The sequence below is a fragment of the Pollachius pollachius genome (assembly GCF_949987615.1).
Source record: "Pollachius pollachius genome assembly, chromosome: 16".
In the NCBI taxonomy this organism is placed as follows: domain Eukaryota; kingdom Metazoa; phylum Chordata; class Actinopteri; order Gadiformes; family Gadidae; genus Pollachius; species Pollachius pollachius.
The window spans coordinates 3,820,648-3,838,180 of NC_136949.1; the positions used below are offsets into that span (position 1 = coordinate 3,820,648).

The 17,533-nt window shown below is 51.2% G+C and overlaps 1 protein-coding gene across 1 annotated transcript in view; it reads right to left on the reverse strand.

Annotated features, from left to right (window-relative positions):
- The window catches only part of syne1a (spectrin repeat containing, nuclear envelope 1a), a gene marked incomplete at its 5' end in the record, with an annotated part of 172,465 nt that overhangs the window by 152,827 nt on the left and 2,105 nt on the right, over positions 1-17,533 (reverse strand). The window contains 15 exon segments of the mRNA XM_079754209.1: positions 446-610; positions 2,456-2,661; positions 4,464-4,566; positions 5,274-5,442; positions 5,853-5,965; positions 6,648-6,815; positions 7,370-7,507; positions 8,617-8,724; positions 10,183-10,221; positions 11,311-11,423; positions 11,513-11,709; positions 12,508-12,680; positions 13,814-13,906; positions 14,936-14,956; positions 17,005-17,081. Of these exon segments, the coding sequence (XP_079610335.1) occupies positions 446-610; positions 2,456-2,661; positions 4,464-4,566; positions 5,274-5,442; positions 5,853-5,965; positions 6,648-6,815; positions 7,370-7,507; positions 8,617-8,724; positions 10,183-10,221; positions 11,311-11,423; positions 11,513-11,709; positions 12,508-12,680; positions 13,814-13,906; positions 14,936-14,956; positions 17,005-17,081 (1,883 nt within the window).

Below are 17,533 nucleotides of genomic sequence, written 5' to 3' on the forward strand. Positions count from 1 at the left end.
GAGTACGGGCGAAAAGCTGCACGTTTGTTCATGAATCTCAGCCGTCTGATTAGCCGCCAACATCTGACATTGTATGGTTCCGTGAAGAGTTGAACACTTTATTAGCGTTCACATTCGGATCGGAGTCAGGTATCGGGTTTTAGAATAAAGAGTGAAAAAGAATCGGCTGATTCTATTCACACGGCTCCTCAGGCTGTGGCGAGCCATTTGAGCTTTTAATGTCTACCTTTCCAAGGGGGTAAAATACGATACTAATTAGAGTGAAACACCGCACACACAAAACGCTACCCTGAAACCAAAGAAGATTTGAATGTCTAAATAGCATTCAGGAAGGTAAGTATCACAAACATAGATAAAAAACACGGACATAACGAAGATGTATTAATTAATTAATTTTGGCCATGCCACTGCATGATATCGTCATGTTGGTAGTGATGTTCCTCACATGCTTGACGTGGAGGAAGAGGTCGCGCCAGCGGCCGTTGAGCAGCAGCAGCTGCTGCTTGAGGCCCAGGGAGACGCTCTCGTCACACGTCTCGATCAGGAAGTTCCCCGCATCGTTCATGGCCGCGTGCTGCTCCATCATGAGCTGCAGGTTCCTGAAGAACTCCTGGAGGGGGGGGGGGGGGGGAGAGACAGAGAGGGGGGATAGGAGGGAGGCAGAGAGGGAGGAGAGGGGGGAGGCAGAGAGGGAGGAGAAGAGAGGGAGGGTAAAAGAAAGGGGGGAGAGAGAGGGGAGGCAGAGAGGGCGGGAGGCAGAGAGGGGGGAGAGAGAGAGGGAGGCAGAGAGGGAGAGAGAGGGAGGATGGCAAGAGGGGGGAAGCATAGAGGGAGAGAGGGGAGATGGGAGGAAGGAAAGAGAAGAGTGAGGCAGAGCGGGATGAGGAAGAGGGAGGAAAAGAGAGTGAGGGGGGTCGAGGGAGGGAGAGAGCGAGAGAGAGTGGTTAAGAGGGGTTAAGGGAGTGATGGAGGGGAGGGGGGATATGGGCAGAATGTGTGCAAGAGAGAGGGAGACAGGGAGAGAGAAAGGGAGAGAGAGAGAGACAGCAAGAGAGAGGTTTAACGGAGAGAGTGAGCGTGTGTGTGTGTGTGTGGGTTGGGGGGGGGTAATTAGCGGTAGAATCCCCAGGGAGCTGGTTATTGGCGGCGTGGCGCTGAGAGATGAGGTAGCCATGGTAATCCAGCATCCTAAGAGATCCTCGGTGACATGTGGTAAGTCAAGGGGATCATTTAATACTCAAAGGGGGTATCATTTGATAATTGCTTCTGCTTGGAGGATGCCCCAGTAAATACTTCAAAATGGGGCCCTGCTAGCACTCTGTCTCAATGAAACCCCTCAACCCCATACCCAAACACGTCAATCTGAGGAGTTAATCTCCATCCGGGGGACTGAACAAACAACCAGGAAACGCACTCAGCAGAGCCCACGCCTCTGCCAAGCAATCAGCCTGATGGAAGTGGGCGGGGCTCGGCGGGAGCCAATTGGCTTGTCCGAGCTGAATTCCGATGACAACCCAGAAGGCCGCCCTTCAGAGGTTCTGAGAAGAACAGGAAGTGGGCGTGGCCGGGAGGCGGTCGCCCAACAATCATCCACAACCCTTGGCAAATCTTCCAAGTTAATTATGAGGCTGTTTCATGGGGATATATGGGAAGTTATGCAGCTTTTTATGATGTCATGCCGAATGCCATGCCCCCTTGTAACAGATTGGCAGGACATTGTCATCACTATATACTTGTCCCAAAACCATCCTAACCACCAAATTCTGTGTAAATATGTGCTCAACATTTTGAGCTGTGAACACAGACACACAGATGGGGCGATAATAACCTCCTAGGGGGAGGTAATCGTTCTGTGTTTCTTCGATTGAACTGAACAAGGATCACTACAGGGTTTCAGTCTGCTGGCGGTAATAGTTCAGAGTTCAGAGTTCCGAGAACAGACTTGAAGGCTTGAAGTAAAAAAAAGACAGGCCATCTTAAATCCAAAATAATGTTGAAAAAAATACTAACTGAATACTAAAACTATACCCAAAAAACAAACTAACTAACTTAGGACTTCGACTTACAAAGGGCGGACAAAACTGAAGACATACAAATACACAAGTTGACACAATTCAATGGGAACATTCTCCTGCTGTTGTCCAATAGGAGCCTACTGGACCACTGATGTCATCGGTCCCGAATTTTCCGTGTCAACTGATCCGGTTCGGAAGAATGGCGTCAATGTTCTGCCTTTTTAGCGGCAATGGAACTGAGCAGCCCTTTCATTCATGAAGAAATAGCCCATCATGGCGGGACCCCTTTTTTAACTAGGTGACAGTCCTTTAACTCGGTAACACAGGGGATGAAGGTTGATTATAATGAAGGGGTACAGCCTGAGGCCCCCTGGTGGCGGACACAGTAACTACACCTAAACAAACAGGCAGAAGCAGGGAGTGGAACCACGGACCCTTACCCGCTTGGTGTTCTCCGGCTGGCTGAGGGCGGCCTCGGCGTCCTCCAGCCAGGCCTGGAGAGAGGCCACCGTGGAGCCGTAGCGCTCCCAGTTGGAGAGCACCTCCTCCAGCATGCTCCTCACGCTCCTCACCTCCACGGAGAGACTCCTCCATTGGCCCACCACCTCCCGCAGGAACCTCCGCACGCCGCACTCCCCCTCCTCCACTGGGGGGGGAAGGAGGGGGAGGAGGAGGAGGAGGAGGAGAAGGAGGATGAGATTGAGGAGGAGGGGGAGGAGAAGGAGGAGGAGGAGGAGGAGGGGGAGGGGGTGAAGAAGGGGGAGGAAGGGAAGGAGGTTTAGGAGGAGGAGGAGGAGGAGGAGGTGGAGGGGAAGGATGAAGAGAAGGAGGAGGAGAAGGAGCAGGAGGAGGAGGAGGAGAAGGAGGATGAGGTTGAGGAGGAGGGGGAGGAGAAGGAGGATGAGGTTGAGGAGGTTGAGGAGGAGGAGGAGGAGAAGGAGAAGAGGAGGGGGAGGAGGTTGAGGAAGAGAAGGAGGAGGAGGAGGGTGAGAAGGAGGAGGGAGAGAAGGGGGAGGAGGTGGAGGGGAAGGATGAAGAGAAGGAGGAGGAGAAGGAGCAGGAGGAGGAGGAGAAGGATAAGGAGTAAGAGGATGAGGAGAAGGGGAGGAGGGGGGTGAGAAGGAGGAGGAGGGAGAGAAGTGGGAGGAGGAGGAGGAGGTGGAGGAAAAGGAGGAGGAGGACGAAAAGGATGAGGAGGAGAAGGAGGATGAGGAGGAAGAAGATGAGGAGAAGGAGGAGGGGGAGAAGGAGGAGGAGAATACATATGAAGGGACAACCCTGAAACGGCATATTAAATGTGGTCTGGCAACGCGCTCCCGCAAGGAGTCTCCACGATAAAAGTGGATTTAAATGTGCATCAATATTGCAATCCATCTAAATGGAGGAAAATTGCAAAGCCCTCTCTATGATACCATTACTATCACTGTCAGCCCTCTCTCTCTCACACACACACGATATAACACGCACACATGCAATAACCGTAAAAGCAACTCTTCGGAATTATCCCTAAATTGAACTGCCAGCTCCAGCCAATCGCAGCGCGGTTTCGGGGGGGCTTCCAGCAGAGTTCACAGCGACTGTGTTTATTTTGATATTTTGGGGTCCACCAATCAAGCCTCAAAGATGTCACGTTCCAGCGCCACCCCTCGCGTCTCACTCCTCCCTCCCGCCTGTGTTCCCCGTGGTGACAGCAGGCTGGAACTTAATGAAACCGACGCCCCCCCCCCCCCCCCCCCCCCACACACACACACACACCCCCGCTCGCACCCGGAGAGGCAGCAGAAGTGGAGCAGCCGCTAGCTAGCGAACGGGGTCGAATTCCCCGCGGAGCGCTGCGAGTGGAGGAACCTCATTTAGCTCTAGCCCCGAGACTTCGCCGCCGCCGCCGCCGCCCCGCCGCCGCCCGCCGCCACCACCCACCAGTCAGACAGAGTGGGCGTGGCCCGGGCACGGCAGGAGAGAGTCTGATTGGCTGCTTGGTTGACAGGGGGAAAGCTACCGTCTGAGGGGAGCGAGGGAGACGGTACAGAAAGAGGGGCAACGTGGTGTGGTTTTAAAAGTGTGTCGGAGAGGGCTTTTAATTTCTTTTTTAGCATTAGGGGAAAAATACTGACAATTACATTTAGGGTGCTAAGCAGACGCTTTTATCCAAAGCGTCTTGCAACCGTTCACACATACATTCAAACACCGACGGCGGACCACGCAAAGCGACAGCCAGCTCGTCAGCAGCAGTGTCTTGTTCAGCAACACCTCGGCACTCAGCTAGGAGAAGCGGGGGATCGAACTAGCAACCTCCCGGTTAGAAGCAAACACCCTCTACCTCCTGAGCTAGGCCTACCCCCCTACTCAACTCTTTGAAGAATGTGTGAAGGAAAACCATTGGATATCAAGGGGGGGGGAACCCCGACCCTCATGAACCGCTCTTCTTGATCGACCGTGAGCGCTCACCTGAGGCATCGACGCCGACGTACTGTTCGGCGGAACGTTTCAGCGACTGGAACAATGCCTCGTAGCTCTCGAAGAGATGCTGCTTCTCCTTCCCCACAAACGTCTGAGGAGGAAGGAGGAAACCCGATTAGTTTGGTTACACATCCGCACGCCTTCCACTGGGACCCGTTTGATCTGGTCTGAATCCAATCTGGGATATCTGAAGATAAACTCTCTGGGAGAACCGGGGATTATTAGTTTCTTTAGAAGACACAGTGCAGGCGATAATAGCCTATGTTATGCGATGTTATACAACAGCAGTTCTGATGTAACGTTTCCGTAATTTAATCACAGATAAAACGATGATTCCCAGAAGGGAAACGTAGTGAGTCGGTGGGATTCACCGCACATGAAGAACACGGCGGCACTCACCACGTAGAATACTAAAACTAAACCCCAAAAAAGAACCAACTAACGTCCTAAAGGGCACGTTATCAAACAATCTCACAGGGGAAACCGATAATATGGACCAACAAAGGGCGGACAAAACTGAAGACATAAATACACAATGGACCCAATTCAACGTGAACCGTCATGCTCATGCTATTGTTTAATCGGAGAGCACTGGACAATTGATGTCATTGGTCCCAGATTTGCAGTCTCAATTGGTCCGATCGGAAAAATGGCGTCAATGTTCTGCCTTTTTGGCGGCAACGGCACTGAGCCGTACTTTCATATATGAGACAATAGCCAAGCATTCCAGGACCCCTTTTACCAGGTGACAAGTGCGATACGTATTCACTACTCACACACTACTCACACCCTACTCACCACGTAGTTGAGGAGCATCTTCTCCACGGACTCCCGGTGGCCGTACTTGATGATCCAGGACTTGAGCTTGGACTCGGCCAGGATGAGGAAGGCCTGGATCTGGTGCTGGTTCTCCACAAACTCCATCTTAGCCAGGTGGACGTTGGACGACGTCGACACAAAGTTAATCCTAAAGCGAGAAAAAAAATGAAAATATTCACATATGGGACATGCAGCTTTTTATATACGTTTATTATATTGTTTTAATATAATAACGCAGAATCGGATCAAAGCCTCTTTGTGATTTGCCGCGGCACTTTAGGAAGTCATTTCGGCTCAAAGTTCTGTGCAAAGTTCACAAGGGAAAAGGAAGAGGGGGAGGGAGAGGTAGTGGGAGAGGGAGAGAGAGAGACGGAGAGGAACTGGGAGAAAGTGGGAAAGAGGGAGAGGGAGAGGCAGAGAGGGAGAGGGAGAGAGAGGGAGAGGGAGAGAGAGGGAGAGGGAGAGGGAGAGGGACAGGGAAGAGGAAGAGGGAGAGGGTGACAGAGAGAGGGAGAGAGAGAGAGAGAGGTAGAGGGACTGAGGCTTGGGGTGGTCTACCTTTCGGCTAGGTCTTGGAGCTGCTCTGGGGGCACAGGCACCCCTTCAACACACCTGTCCTGGTGAATCTTCTGGAAGGACTGTTGGTGGATCTCCAGGCTCCTCAGCACCTCCTGAGACAGACGGCAGACACGGCCACGGTCAGACCATGGAGCTCAGAGGAACACTGATACTGTGTACTGCATGTTTTGTCCTTTGCATCACTCGAGTGTTTCCCACTGTTCTCGTATTTAGAGTGAGAATGTACGGTTAAAAGGTTGTGTTTACGTCTGCGCGTGACAAAGACATTCAGTCGTTGACACCAAGCGAGTTTGCAGCGAGTTACACCGAGAAACAGGGCATACACCCTCGTCATTAGAGTCACTGCAGTTGACCGTCACCAAGTTTCAGGTGGACCGAGCGCAGGGCAGTTATACGAACAATAAACACATGAATCAATAAACAAATGCATGAACTCATTCATAAATACATCATCAACACCGCGTTCCCACTGTACACGGCCGTCGACTGATCTCACTGACTTTGCGTGGGGCGCTCTCGAAATCAATTGTGGGTCAATTTGTTCTGTCGGCTTCGTTGCCTGCATCAGAAACTTGAGAAATGTTCAACTTTTCAGGCAGCGACGGATCCGTCGGCCAATCGGATCGCATAACCCATACGTCAGACACGACCCTCCGTCATCCGTCGACGGACATGTACAATGTGAACGCGGTGCAAGTCAGCAAGTGAATCAGCCCTGTCCTGTCCCGACTCTCAGGGCCGACCTTGTTCTCATGGGGGGTTGACGGGGCTGACCTTGTGTTGCTCTAGGGCTCGGTGGACGGTGCCGGCCGTCTGCTCGTGGGCCTGGTGGGCCGGGGGGATGTCCTGCCGCAGGGCCTCCTCCGCCCGGTGGAGCCAGACCCCCACCTGGCCCAGGGGGGCCGGTAGGGACCGGTCCAGCTGGAGGTGCCAGTCCAGGAGCTGTGTGCAAGGCCAGAGGTCAGAGGTCACCGATCAGAGGTCAGAGGTCAGCGAGAAGGGGGGAGAATCGTGTGAAACACATTGCTCTTTTTTATGATATTTTTATTTTAGATTAGATCATATTTTAGATTAGATGATTGTTTTCATCTTTTTTTATTATTTTTTTGCTTTAAGTGGCGTTCTCTAAGAATTTCATGTGAATAAATGTCTGTTGGGTCTCTATCGCTGGATGAGGGAATACGATGGTGACTGAGCCTATGGCGCTGGAACTGGGCGTCGTTGGCGACACTGTGTGAGAAGAATTACCGCTTATCGCCACAGGGGTCGCCAAAGAGAACAAAACGAAAACCTTTGACTTTCATTCTTTCTAACAAAACACTGTGACAGCTGCCTGCGATGAAGATGTCCATTCACTTGATCATTTTAACAACAAAAACACATTTTAATAATTCATATCCCAACTTTTATTACAATGACTATCCAACCCCACGAGAGAATATTCCCTCATATGTATCTCTGGTCGTCTCTCTGGGGGGGAGGGGGGCGTGCGTTACCCTGTTGGAGACCCGCCCCCAGGCCTGTTTGACCAGCGCCTGGTCCACGGTCAGCATGCCGTCCTTCTGGCTGGACTGCAGCGCCGCCTCCACCTGCCGGCTCCTCATCTCCAGCTGGACGCGCAGACGCTTGAAGGACTGCCCGGCAACCGAGGAGACAGGGAGGGGAGGGTCACGGTGATGGTATTCATAATGGAGGTGGAGGATCATCTTCACCATTATCACAATGTCATGATCATCATCATCATCACAATGTCATGAGGACGGTATTCAATATGGAGGAGAAGGAGGAGGAAGAGGAGAAGAGGAAGAAGAAGAAGAAGAAGAAGAAGAAGGAGAATGGGGAGGAGGAGGAGGAGGAGGAGGAGGATGGGGAGGAGGAGGAGGAGGAGAAGGAGGAGGAGAAGGAGGATGATCATCATCCTCATCCTCCATATTGATGACGACAATGTGACGTTGTGATGATGATCATGATCATCACTATCATCCTTATTGTTTGTATATTAAATATCACATATGTTTCATACTTTGATCATTACGATTATCATCAAGCCTTCATATCGTTAATAAAATTGTACCGACATATATATTCCTATAAAACAATGCCGTTTCAGCCAAGCGTTTTCCATTGTGCCGGAGCCAAGACTGCTGCCCTGAATCAACGTTATCCCACCCCCCGCTCACACATTCAGAGGAGGAGACGCTAATTGCCTCTGAATCGGCCGTCCCTCGGTGGCCTTTCATTCTCCGCCATAACAGCTCTAATATGGCGGGGGGGGGGGGGGCGGGGGATAGACCCCCCACGCAGCTCAATGTGGGACGGATCCTGAGGCTGGGTGGGGTGAGGGCCCTGATTGGTCGAGCCTACGGCCAGCACCCGCCCCCTTCCCGTCCCCACGGTGGGAAGGCTGCTGATCAGTCTGATAATGACATCGTCGGGGGCGTCATGCATGTGTTGAGTCAGTGTGTGTCTGTGTGTGTGTGTGTGTGTGTGTGTGTGTGTGTCTGTGTGTGTGTGTGTGTGTGACTATGTGTCTGTGTGTGCCAGTGTGCAGATATGTCCGTTTTTGTCAATCTGCCAAAATGATTGACTCAAGCTGATTTGGAATTGATACACAAAACACACACACCCACGCACAATCAAACACACACACACACACACACACACACACACACACACACACACACACACACACACACACACACACACACACACACATTAAGATCCACAGACCAGCCCCTGTCACCTGGTACTGCTGTGTGAGGTCGGTCTCTGTGTCTCTGGCCTGGGTGACGTCCCGGTCCAGCTGGTCCAGCCACTTCTTCAGCTCCCGCAGACCCTTGCGACGCTCTCTCTGGTGAGAAAGAATGTGTGTGTGTGTGTGTGTGTGTGTGTGTGCGTATGCGTTTGCACATGTATGCGTGTTTGAGTGGGTGCATGTGTGTGCATGTTTGCGTGCGTGCACGTGTGTGTGTGTGTGCGTGCATGTGTGCGTCCCATGTGCATTTGCGTGCATGTGCGTTTGTGCATGTGCGTGTGTGTGTGTGCGTGTGTGTAGAGGAGGAACAAAGGAGAGAGCAGAGCAGATGGGTTTGAGGGATTGATTCAGACAGATCATTTTGTTTCGGAGGGAGTGGAGGTCGGTCGGGGAATGGAGAGACAGGGCTAGGTGACTTTACGCGGTTATTACTCTGTGCGGGCTGCTGGGACTAAGCCTCTCAGCGCCCAACAGCTCAGAACCCATCTTAGGAAGACGCGTTTGAGTGTTGAAGACCCCCAGCTCATATTTCTGAGGAGTTTTAAATGACTGGGGATAATTCCGTCCCACCGGTCGGATATCTGATTCAATTTTAAGAGCTGTTGGTTTCAGCGGTTTCCCTCTTGCCCTCATTCAGGCCCGTCTGGTGTCAGACTCCGTCCTTAATTCAGGGGGAGAGTATTGAAACGCGACCGGATTATTCCCTGAGCTGAGATCCAAAGCATCCGGTGTTCTGCGGCGGAAAGTCAATAAACAACCGACCTTCTGACTTCAGCTCTCACACAGAAAACGGGACACAAAAAACGCCTGTGGAGAAGCGTGAGTATACGGGCGCTCTGCCCGTATATTCAAGTTTTTTCACTCAACGTTTTTTGACAGACAACGTCAGGGGGTTCATTGTTCCACTGCTCAACAAAATCTCAACTCAAGTCAAACAAAAAAACACAACACAAGCAGAACAATCCCCGTATTTTGGTTTTAATCAAAAGGGACGGCACAGCCTGACACACAAAAACAAGACGAACAACAATTTGTGTCCAGCCCGGTGACATGATATCTGAGTCTGTTATTCCTGGGAAACAGGAATATACCGGGCGTCTGTCCCACTGTACACGGGAGCGTCCATCGCCGGGGGTGACCATTGTCATGGTAATAGCTTCGGCAGCCTGGGCGCTAGCCTAGCGCGGCAATGCTAATAAATGGTAATACGATCACATCCTATTACACCGGACCTCTTGTGTTATTGTCTCTCAGACAGCCTCTACCAGAACCATTCCCCCCCCCGCCCCGGGGAAGATAAGCAGCAGATATGACAAGGTGTCACTCCGAACAACGACATGTGACCACGTGGGTCACATGTCGTGGGTCCACGTGGGTCCCTCGACGACGGATTGCGAGTGCCGCATAGCGTGAGGCGTAGTGGAATAGGGACTTCGGATAAACTAACAAAACGGGTGGTGTGTGTGTCGGTGGGGGCGGGGCATGCGGGTGTCGGGGGGGGGCGGGTTTGTTGGTCAAACTCGCCCTCTGGGTGCGTAACCCACGACGACCTACCTCCAGCATGTCTTCTATAGTGCGGGGGGTGAGGGGACGCTGTAGGACAGAGGCAGGCAAGACAACCACAGCAAGGAGGTCACAACACTGAGGCACAGAGAGAGGGGGGGGAGAGAGGGAGAAAGAGGGGGAGAGGGGGGGGGAGAGAGGGAGAGAGAGGGGGAGATAGAGAGAGAGAGGGGGGGGAGAGAGGGAGAGAGAGAGGAAGAGAGAGAGAAAGAGAGAGAGGGGGGGAGAGAGAGAGAGAGAGAGAGGGAGAGGGGGGAGAGAGGGAGAGAGAGGGGGAGATAGAGAGAGAGGGGGGGGGGAGAGAGGGAGAGAGAGAGTGAGAGGGGGGGAGAGAGGGAGAGAGAGAGGGAGAGGGGGGGAGAGAGGGAGAGAGAGGGGGAGATAGAGAGAGAGGGGGGGGGGAGAGAGGGAGAGAGAGAGGGAGAGGGGGGGAGAGAGGGAGAGAGAGAGGGAGAGGGGGGGGAGAGAGGGAGAGAGAGGGGGAGATAGAGAGAGAGAGGGGGGGGAGAGAGGGAGATAGAGAGAGAGAGCGAGAGAGAGAGAGAGACAGAGAGAGAGAGAGAGAAAGAGAGAGAGGGGGGGAGAGAGAGAGAGAGCGAGAGAGAGCGAAAGAGAGAATGAAGGGAATGAATGCAAATATGCACAGAAGTGTGTACCGCAGAGAATGTAAACGAGACGACAGTACGAGACCTGGGTCAAACAGAAGATTATCATTCACTATTTAATATTTTACATAGCAGGCGCTTTTATGCAGAGCGACTAAACAGTGATTTCTGCTTTGGATTTTAGATCGATTGGACAGAAATAAATGGAAGGGACTTCGCCAAATCACAGTGATTTAGGTAAAATACTTAAATTGATATAGACTTTAATTATTCTTTGTGGGCGAAAGAATCTTATGATTAAATAAAACAAATGGCCAAAAAGTCCTATTTGATCCAGGCCTTGGCCTTGCGTTAGACCGATGACCACCTAAAGGACGGGGTCACCGGCCTGGGTTCATGAGGATGAGTTAGTTACCAACAAGCCGACAGAGAGCCTGCAGGAAGAAGAAGTAAGAGGGAATGAGAGGGAGGAGGAGAGGAGGAGGAGGACAGAGGACAGGAGGAGTCAGGTTACCTCCTCCTCGGTCTGCGAGTCGGACTCGCTCTGCATGCGGTCGGGGTGGTGCTTCAGGAACTGAGCCACGTAGGTCATGATGGACTTCTCGTCCGGTTTGTCCACGTCCACGTCTGCAAAAGGCCGTCAGAATCAGAACTGAGAACCACAGCCGGAGTACGTAAATACAACATTTACACTTACTCAACGCATACTGTTTTACCTTCGGGGTCCAGTAGCTGTGGAATGCCCAGCTTGGTCTCGGCCAATGAGAAGGCTTCCCTCAGGTTGTCCCGGTGGGGCCGCCTCTGTATGCGGTCCAGGTCTACCAGGCTGGGCCGCAGGGCGTGGATCACCGCGAAGAACGCCATCCCCGACCGCCAGCTGGGCCCGAAGTCCTTCACCTCGATGCCCAGGTGCCTGCAGAGGACAAACATCCAGCGACAGATCGGACACAGTGGAAGGCCATGGCCGAGGTTAGCCCTGTTCCGCATCGAGAAGAGAGTATTGATGCTTGAAAGGAACGCGTTTAGATAGATTTATAGAATTCCACATATCTCGATTCTATATGAAATTTGCTAAATGGTGATTTCTCCTTCAGCGGATGACTTAAATGCTTCACATTTCACCGTGTTTCCCTTCTTGTAGCAAAGTAAAATAAGCATTGACATTGGTGTCACCTTTGACCTTTGAACAGTCAGAATATGTCATCGACCTTGGAGTCACCTTTGACCTTTGAACATGAATAGTTACGTTGACTTTTTACCATTGTAATGTCCCAGCATCCTACCTTGTCTCGGTCAGAATATACATTCAAATAATAACACTGTGGGTCGCTGGCTGTGGTGAGTTAGGCATTTATGCTCTGCGTTATATTTTTAAGATTGAGTGGCACTGACGTTAAGCTATAAACCGTTGCTAGAACCTCTGTTTTATTATACATTGCCACTTTAAATTGAATCTATATATACATGTGTTTGTAGATCTCTTTTTAACCATATGCACATGAAGCACTTTATATACACACTAAGCACTTTTGCTAATCGCCTGATCATTATGTTGATAGTCTTGCTGCTACTTGAAGGGACGATGCAACGAAATTCCGTTCAACGTGCACTGTGTCTATGTGTCTACCTGAATGACAATTAAAGTATTCTGTCTAGCAACATGCTAAGCTAACGCTAACTAGCAGCCTCGGCCCCTCTGGCTCCCACGTACTTGGTGGCTGTGTGCTGAACCCATCGGAGCAGCGCCTTCCTGGCCCCGCCCTGTACCGGGGGGAGGAGCTTCCTCTTGACGGGCGGGCTGGTGGTGTCGGTGCTGCTGTTGGAGCTGTCCATGGAGGAGGAGCTACCGGACAGGGCCGGGAGACTGGAGGTCAGCTCCTCTATCTGGGGTGGGGGAGGAGAGGGGAGGGTGGAGAGAGGGAGAGGGTGAGGGTGAGGAAGAGGGTGAGGGAGAGGAAGAGGGAGAGGGAGGAGATTGGGAGAGGGGAGGGTGAGGGAGAGGGAGGAGAGAGGAAGAGGAAGAGGGATTTGAGGGAGAAGGAGGAGAGAGGAAGAGGAAGAGGGAGGTGAGGGAGAGGGATAGAGAGAGGGAGAGGAGAGGGGAGGGAGAGGGAGGGAGAGGGAGAGGAGAGGGGAGGGAGAGGGAGGTGAGGGAGAGGGGAGGGGAGGGAGAGGGAGAGGGAGGGAGGAGAGGGAGAGGGAGAGGGGAGGAGAGGGGAGGGGAGGGAGAGGGAAAGAGAGGGAGAGGGAGGGGAGGGGGAAGGAGAGGGGGGGAGAGGGGAGGGAGAGGGAGAGGGAGGAGAGGGAGATGGAGGTGAGGGAGAGGGGAGGGGAGGGATAGCGAGAGGAGAGGGAGAGGGGCAAGGAGAGGGGAGGGAGAGGGGAGGAGAGGGAGAGGGAGGGAGAGGGGAGGGGAGGGATAGAGAGAGGAGAGGGAGAGGGGCAAGGAGAGGGGAGGGAGAGGGGAGGAGAGGGAGAGGGAGGGGAGGGAGGTAAGGGAGAGGGGAGGGGAGGGAGGAGAGGGAGAGGGAGGGAGAGGGGAGGGGAGGGAGAGAGGAAGAGAGGAGAGGGAGAGGGGAGATGGATGGAGGCCGTGGGAGGTAGATGGGGATTGGTAGAGGAAGGGGGAGGGAGAAGGAGAGTGAGCGGGTGCATGAGAGAGAGAGATAAAGTGGGAGAGGAGGGGAGTGGACAGAGGAGAGAGGAGAAAGGGATGAGATAAGGGAGAGGGAGTAGTATGGAGAGAGGGAGGGAGAGAGGGGAAGAGAGATGAGAGGAGAGAGGGGAGAGGGATGGAGGATAATAGAGAGTGCGGAGAGAGCGAGAGGGAGGTAGAGGAAGGGAGAGAGGGAGACAAGAAGACAGGTACAATACAATGTAATGTTATTCTGTACAGTATCCCCGTTGTATGCTTTATTCATGCCCTGGTTTATTTATTTAGTGATCCGTATATATGTGCACTATGCTCCCATGCAGCCAAGGGTCTATCCATCTCCGTGTCTGGCAGAATCAGGTACCTGGAAGTAGAGAATGATGGTCCAGACAAGCCCCAGGACGATGGAGGGCCGCCCGTCCACAATGTCTGTGGAGTTGATGTTCACCAGCTTTATCTGGAACAGGAAACGAGGCGTGAGAACCTCTCCCTTTAGAACCCAAATCAGGATAACATCTCCTAAACCCAAAACATGACGACATCTCCCACAGAACCCAAATCAGGAGAACGTCTCTCTTCAGAACCTGAATCATGACAACATCTCCCTTCTGAACCCAAATCATGAGAACATCTCCATTCTGAACCCACATCATTACCAATATCTCCCTTCTGAACTCAATCATGAGAACATTTCCCTTCTGAACCCAAATCATGACAACATGTCCCTTTAGAACCCAAATCGTGAGAGCATGTCCCTTCCAACCCAAGGTCTGTTTAAACATTGTTGTAATCTCATACTTTAGGATTATATGGAAACCACTTCCACTTAATCTGATGATTCAATATCCACCATTTCAACCTAATCCTTGACTCCTCGCTGCAGATATTTTCTATTATATCCCATGCAATTGAATAACACTTATTACAATGCTAAACCAAAATATCCTATACTATATACTGAACAATAAGCAATACTTTCAGTTACTACAATATACATAATACTACATGATATATGCAACACCTAGTTTCCTGTTTTGTGCCTAGATTACTACCAAAGAAAAACTAATTTGCAGAGTGGATGAAGCGTTCAGAAGGGGACACTTTTTACAGTTTACTAGTGCTGGCCCAGCTTGTGTCTGTCAATCACATGCTTACAGATCCCTGCCTCCAGCGAGTTGATTGATTGAAACATAAACAAGCAAAATAAATTGAAAATTCCTGTTGCCCAAGAATTGAGCTTGTCTCTCGATCTCTTGATTTGGTTATTTAACATTTTAGATTGTTATTCTGAGATCTGATTTGCGAGACTATTACTATGCTGTACTTTTGGACATGACTACATAAAGAACAGTTAATCTCTTTCCTAATCTTAATTACGGCCGTCATAATACTAGAATCACAATAACATACAGTACATATAATTTAACATAACATAACATAACATAACATACACATCAGCATAATAATAAATACACATCATACTAACCGGAGATCCTCTATACGCCGACTGGGATGCGAACGAGAGACCAACATAGAGCGAGAGGGGGAGGGAGGGAGGGAGGGAGGGAGAGAGGGAGGGAGGGAGGCAGAGAGAGAGAGGTGCGGTTAGAGGAGCTCAGACATTGTTGGATCTGAGGGGAATAGCTCCTGACTCTATGATGGGACATAGCGACTGGGAGGGAAGATAACCTGACTGGTTGGCTGAGGGGCAAAATCTATCAACTCCTGTCCAGCACACTGGGGATTACAAGCAGCAAGATGGAGAGAGGGAGAGAGAGAGAGAGAGAGAGAGAGAGAGAGAGAGATGAAGAGGGAGAGAGAGAGAGAGAGAGAGAGAGGAGAGAGAGAGAGAGAGAGAGAGAGAGAGAGAGAGAGAGAGATGAAGAGGGAGAGAGAGAGAGAGAGAGAGAGAGAGAGAGAGAGAGAGAGATGAAGAGGGAGAGAGAGAGAGAGAGAGAGAGAGAGAGAGAGAGAGAGAGAGAGAGAGAGAGATGAGAGAGGAGGAGAGAGAGAGGAGAGAGAGAGAGAGAGAGAGAGAGAGAGAGAGACACACACACAGAAAGTGATAGTGATAGAGGACAGAGAGAGTGATAGTGATAGAGACACAGAGAGAGTGATAGAGAGCGAGGGAGAGAGAGAGAGACAGTGAGAGAGAGAGGGGAGAGAGACAGCGAGAGAGAGACAGCGAGAGAGTAAAGTAAGGGTGAAAACAACAGTACCCTGAGAATAGAAAGTGTAGAAAGTACAGAGTGATAAGAAATAACAGAGCAAGAAATGTAAGGATAAGGATCAATATTAAATCAAAACGTATTAAAAAAGGAGTTGGGTAAGAAAAATGAAAGAGAAAGAAAATGTGAGAGGAAATATGGCAGAAGAGCGAAATAGAGAGTAAGAGAGTGAGAGAGATAGAACGATGGGGGGAGGGAGAGGGAGGGAGAAAGAGAGAGACAGAGAGGAAAAGAGAGAGCGAGAGAGAGAGGGAGAGGGGAGAGAGAAGAAGAGAGACAGGGACAGAGAGAGAGAGAGAGGGAGAAGGAGGGAGACAGAGAGAGAGAGAGTGAGAGAAGGAGCTAGAGAAAAGCAGAGGTTCACAGCTCTGTCATCAATGCATACAGTGGCGGCCATTTGTACCGCGACCGGTGGACTACATCACCCAGGGTCTGAAGTGGTCGGGCTCAGGAGGTCATTACGTGCTATCAGAGTGTCACACCCCATGACAGCTCAAAGAGGGCGAGGGAAGGGTGGGGATGGACGGTCGAGGGGAAGCACAAGAGAACGAGGCGTGATGATGTGATGGCTGATAGGAACATGTTTGGTATTAGAAACACAGCAGGTTACTGGAGAGAGGAGTTAAGGAGAGGGAGAGATAAGAGGTAGTGGGAGAGATGGGAGGGAGGGGAGAGAGATGGGAGGGCTGTAATATACAAAGGACTCATATATAGGGAGGGAGGGGGGGAGAGATGGGAGAGAGAGAGGGAAAGATGGGAGGGCTGTTATATATTACAATCAGAGTTTGCTCGATTGATGGCTGAATTTGTTAGTTTATTTTGTCGTCTCTTGAATACAACAAAGGAATAACAGAACTAAAATGGAAACAAAAAAACACTTTGACGAGACTCGTGTTTTTGATGATGATGATGATGATGATGATGATGATGATGATGATGAGAATGGTGACTATAAGCCTACGCAGGATGAGAGCAAACACAGTCCAGCTAAGACTTATTTACATTTTATTTTCCCACACACAGACAAACACAATAACACACACACACACACGCACGTGCAAACATAAACACACGTGCAGACACACACACGCACAAAGACACACATGGACACACGCACAGAGACACACACATAGACTCCCACACACACAAACACACATGCACACGCTCACACACACACACACATACACACACAGACACACACACACACACACACAGACACACACACGCACACACACACACACACACACACACACACACACACACACACACGCCCAGCCGTCACAGAGTTGCGAGGACAGGCCCGCCGTCGCTCGTCTCTGCAGATTACCGGCGAGGGATTTGGGACTCGAACCCATGTCACACCCGACGGAGTCGAATCAAGGTCCCGGCTGCCCCCCGGGGGGGCTTATGGAGCAAAACATCCAGAGTATATCTGAAATGTTTTTGGTTTTTTTTTATTTATTTTTTTAAGGAAATCTCACTTTGGTCTCCCTTCAGGGAGGGGGGAGGAGGCGGGAGGCAGGGGGAGATGATAGCCCCTTCACTCGGTTCAGTTCAGCCTGCTTTGGCTTAAAAAAACCATTTGATGGGCTTTTATGGACGGGGGGGGGGGGGAGTGAAGAGCGACAGGAAAGTGGGTTGAAGGAGGCAGGCAATGGAGCCGGGGTGCATTCCATGCTCGGTCGCTGTACGAGTGGGTTGGTTACTGAGCCCTGGCTTCTATTTTAAGTGTGTTTGGATGACACTCGGGGGGGGGGGGGGGGTGGTCTCTAAAAGATGATGGAGAGAAGAGAGAGAGAGTGAGAGAGAGACAGATAAGAGAGAGAGAGAGAGAGAGGGGCATAGAGAGAGAGAGT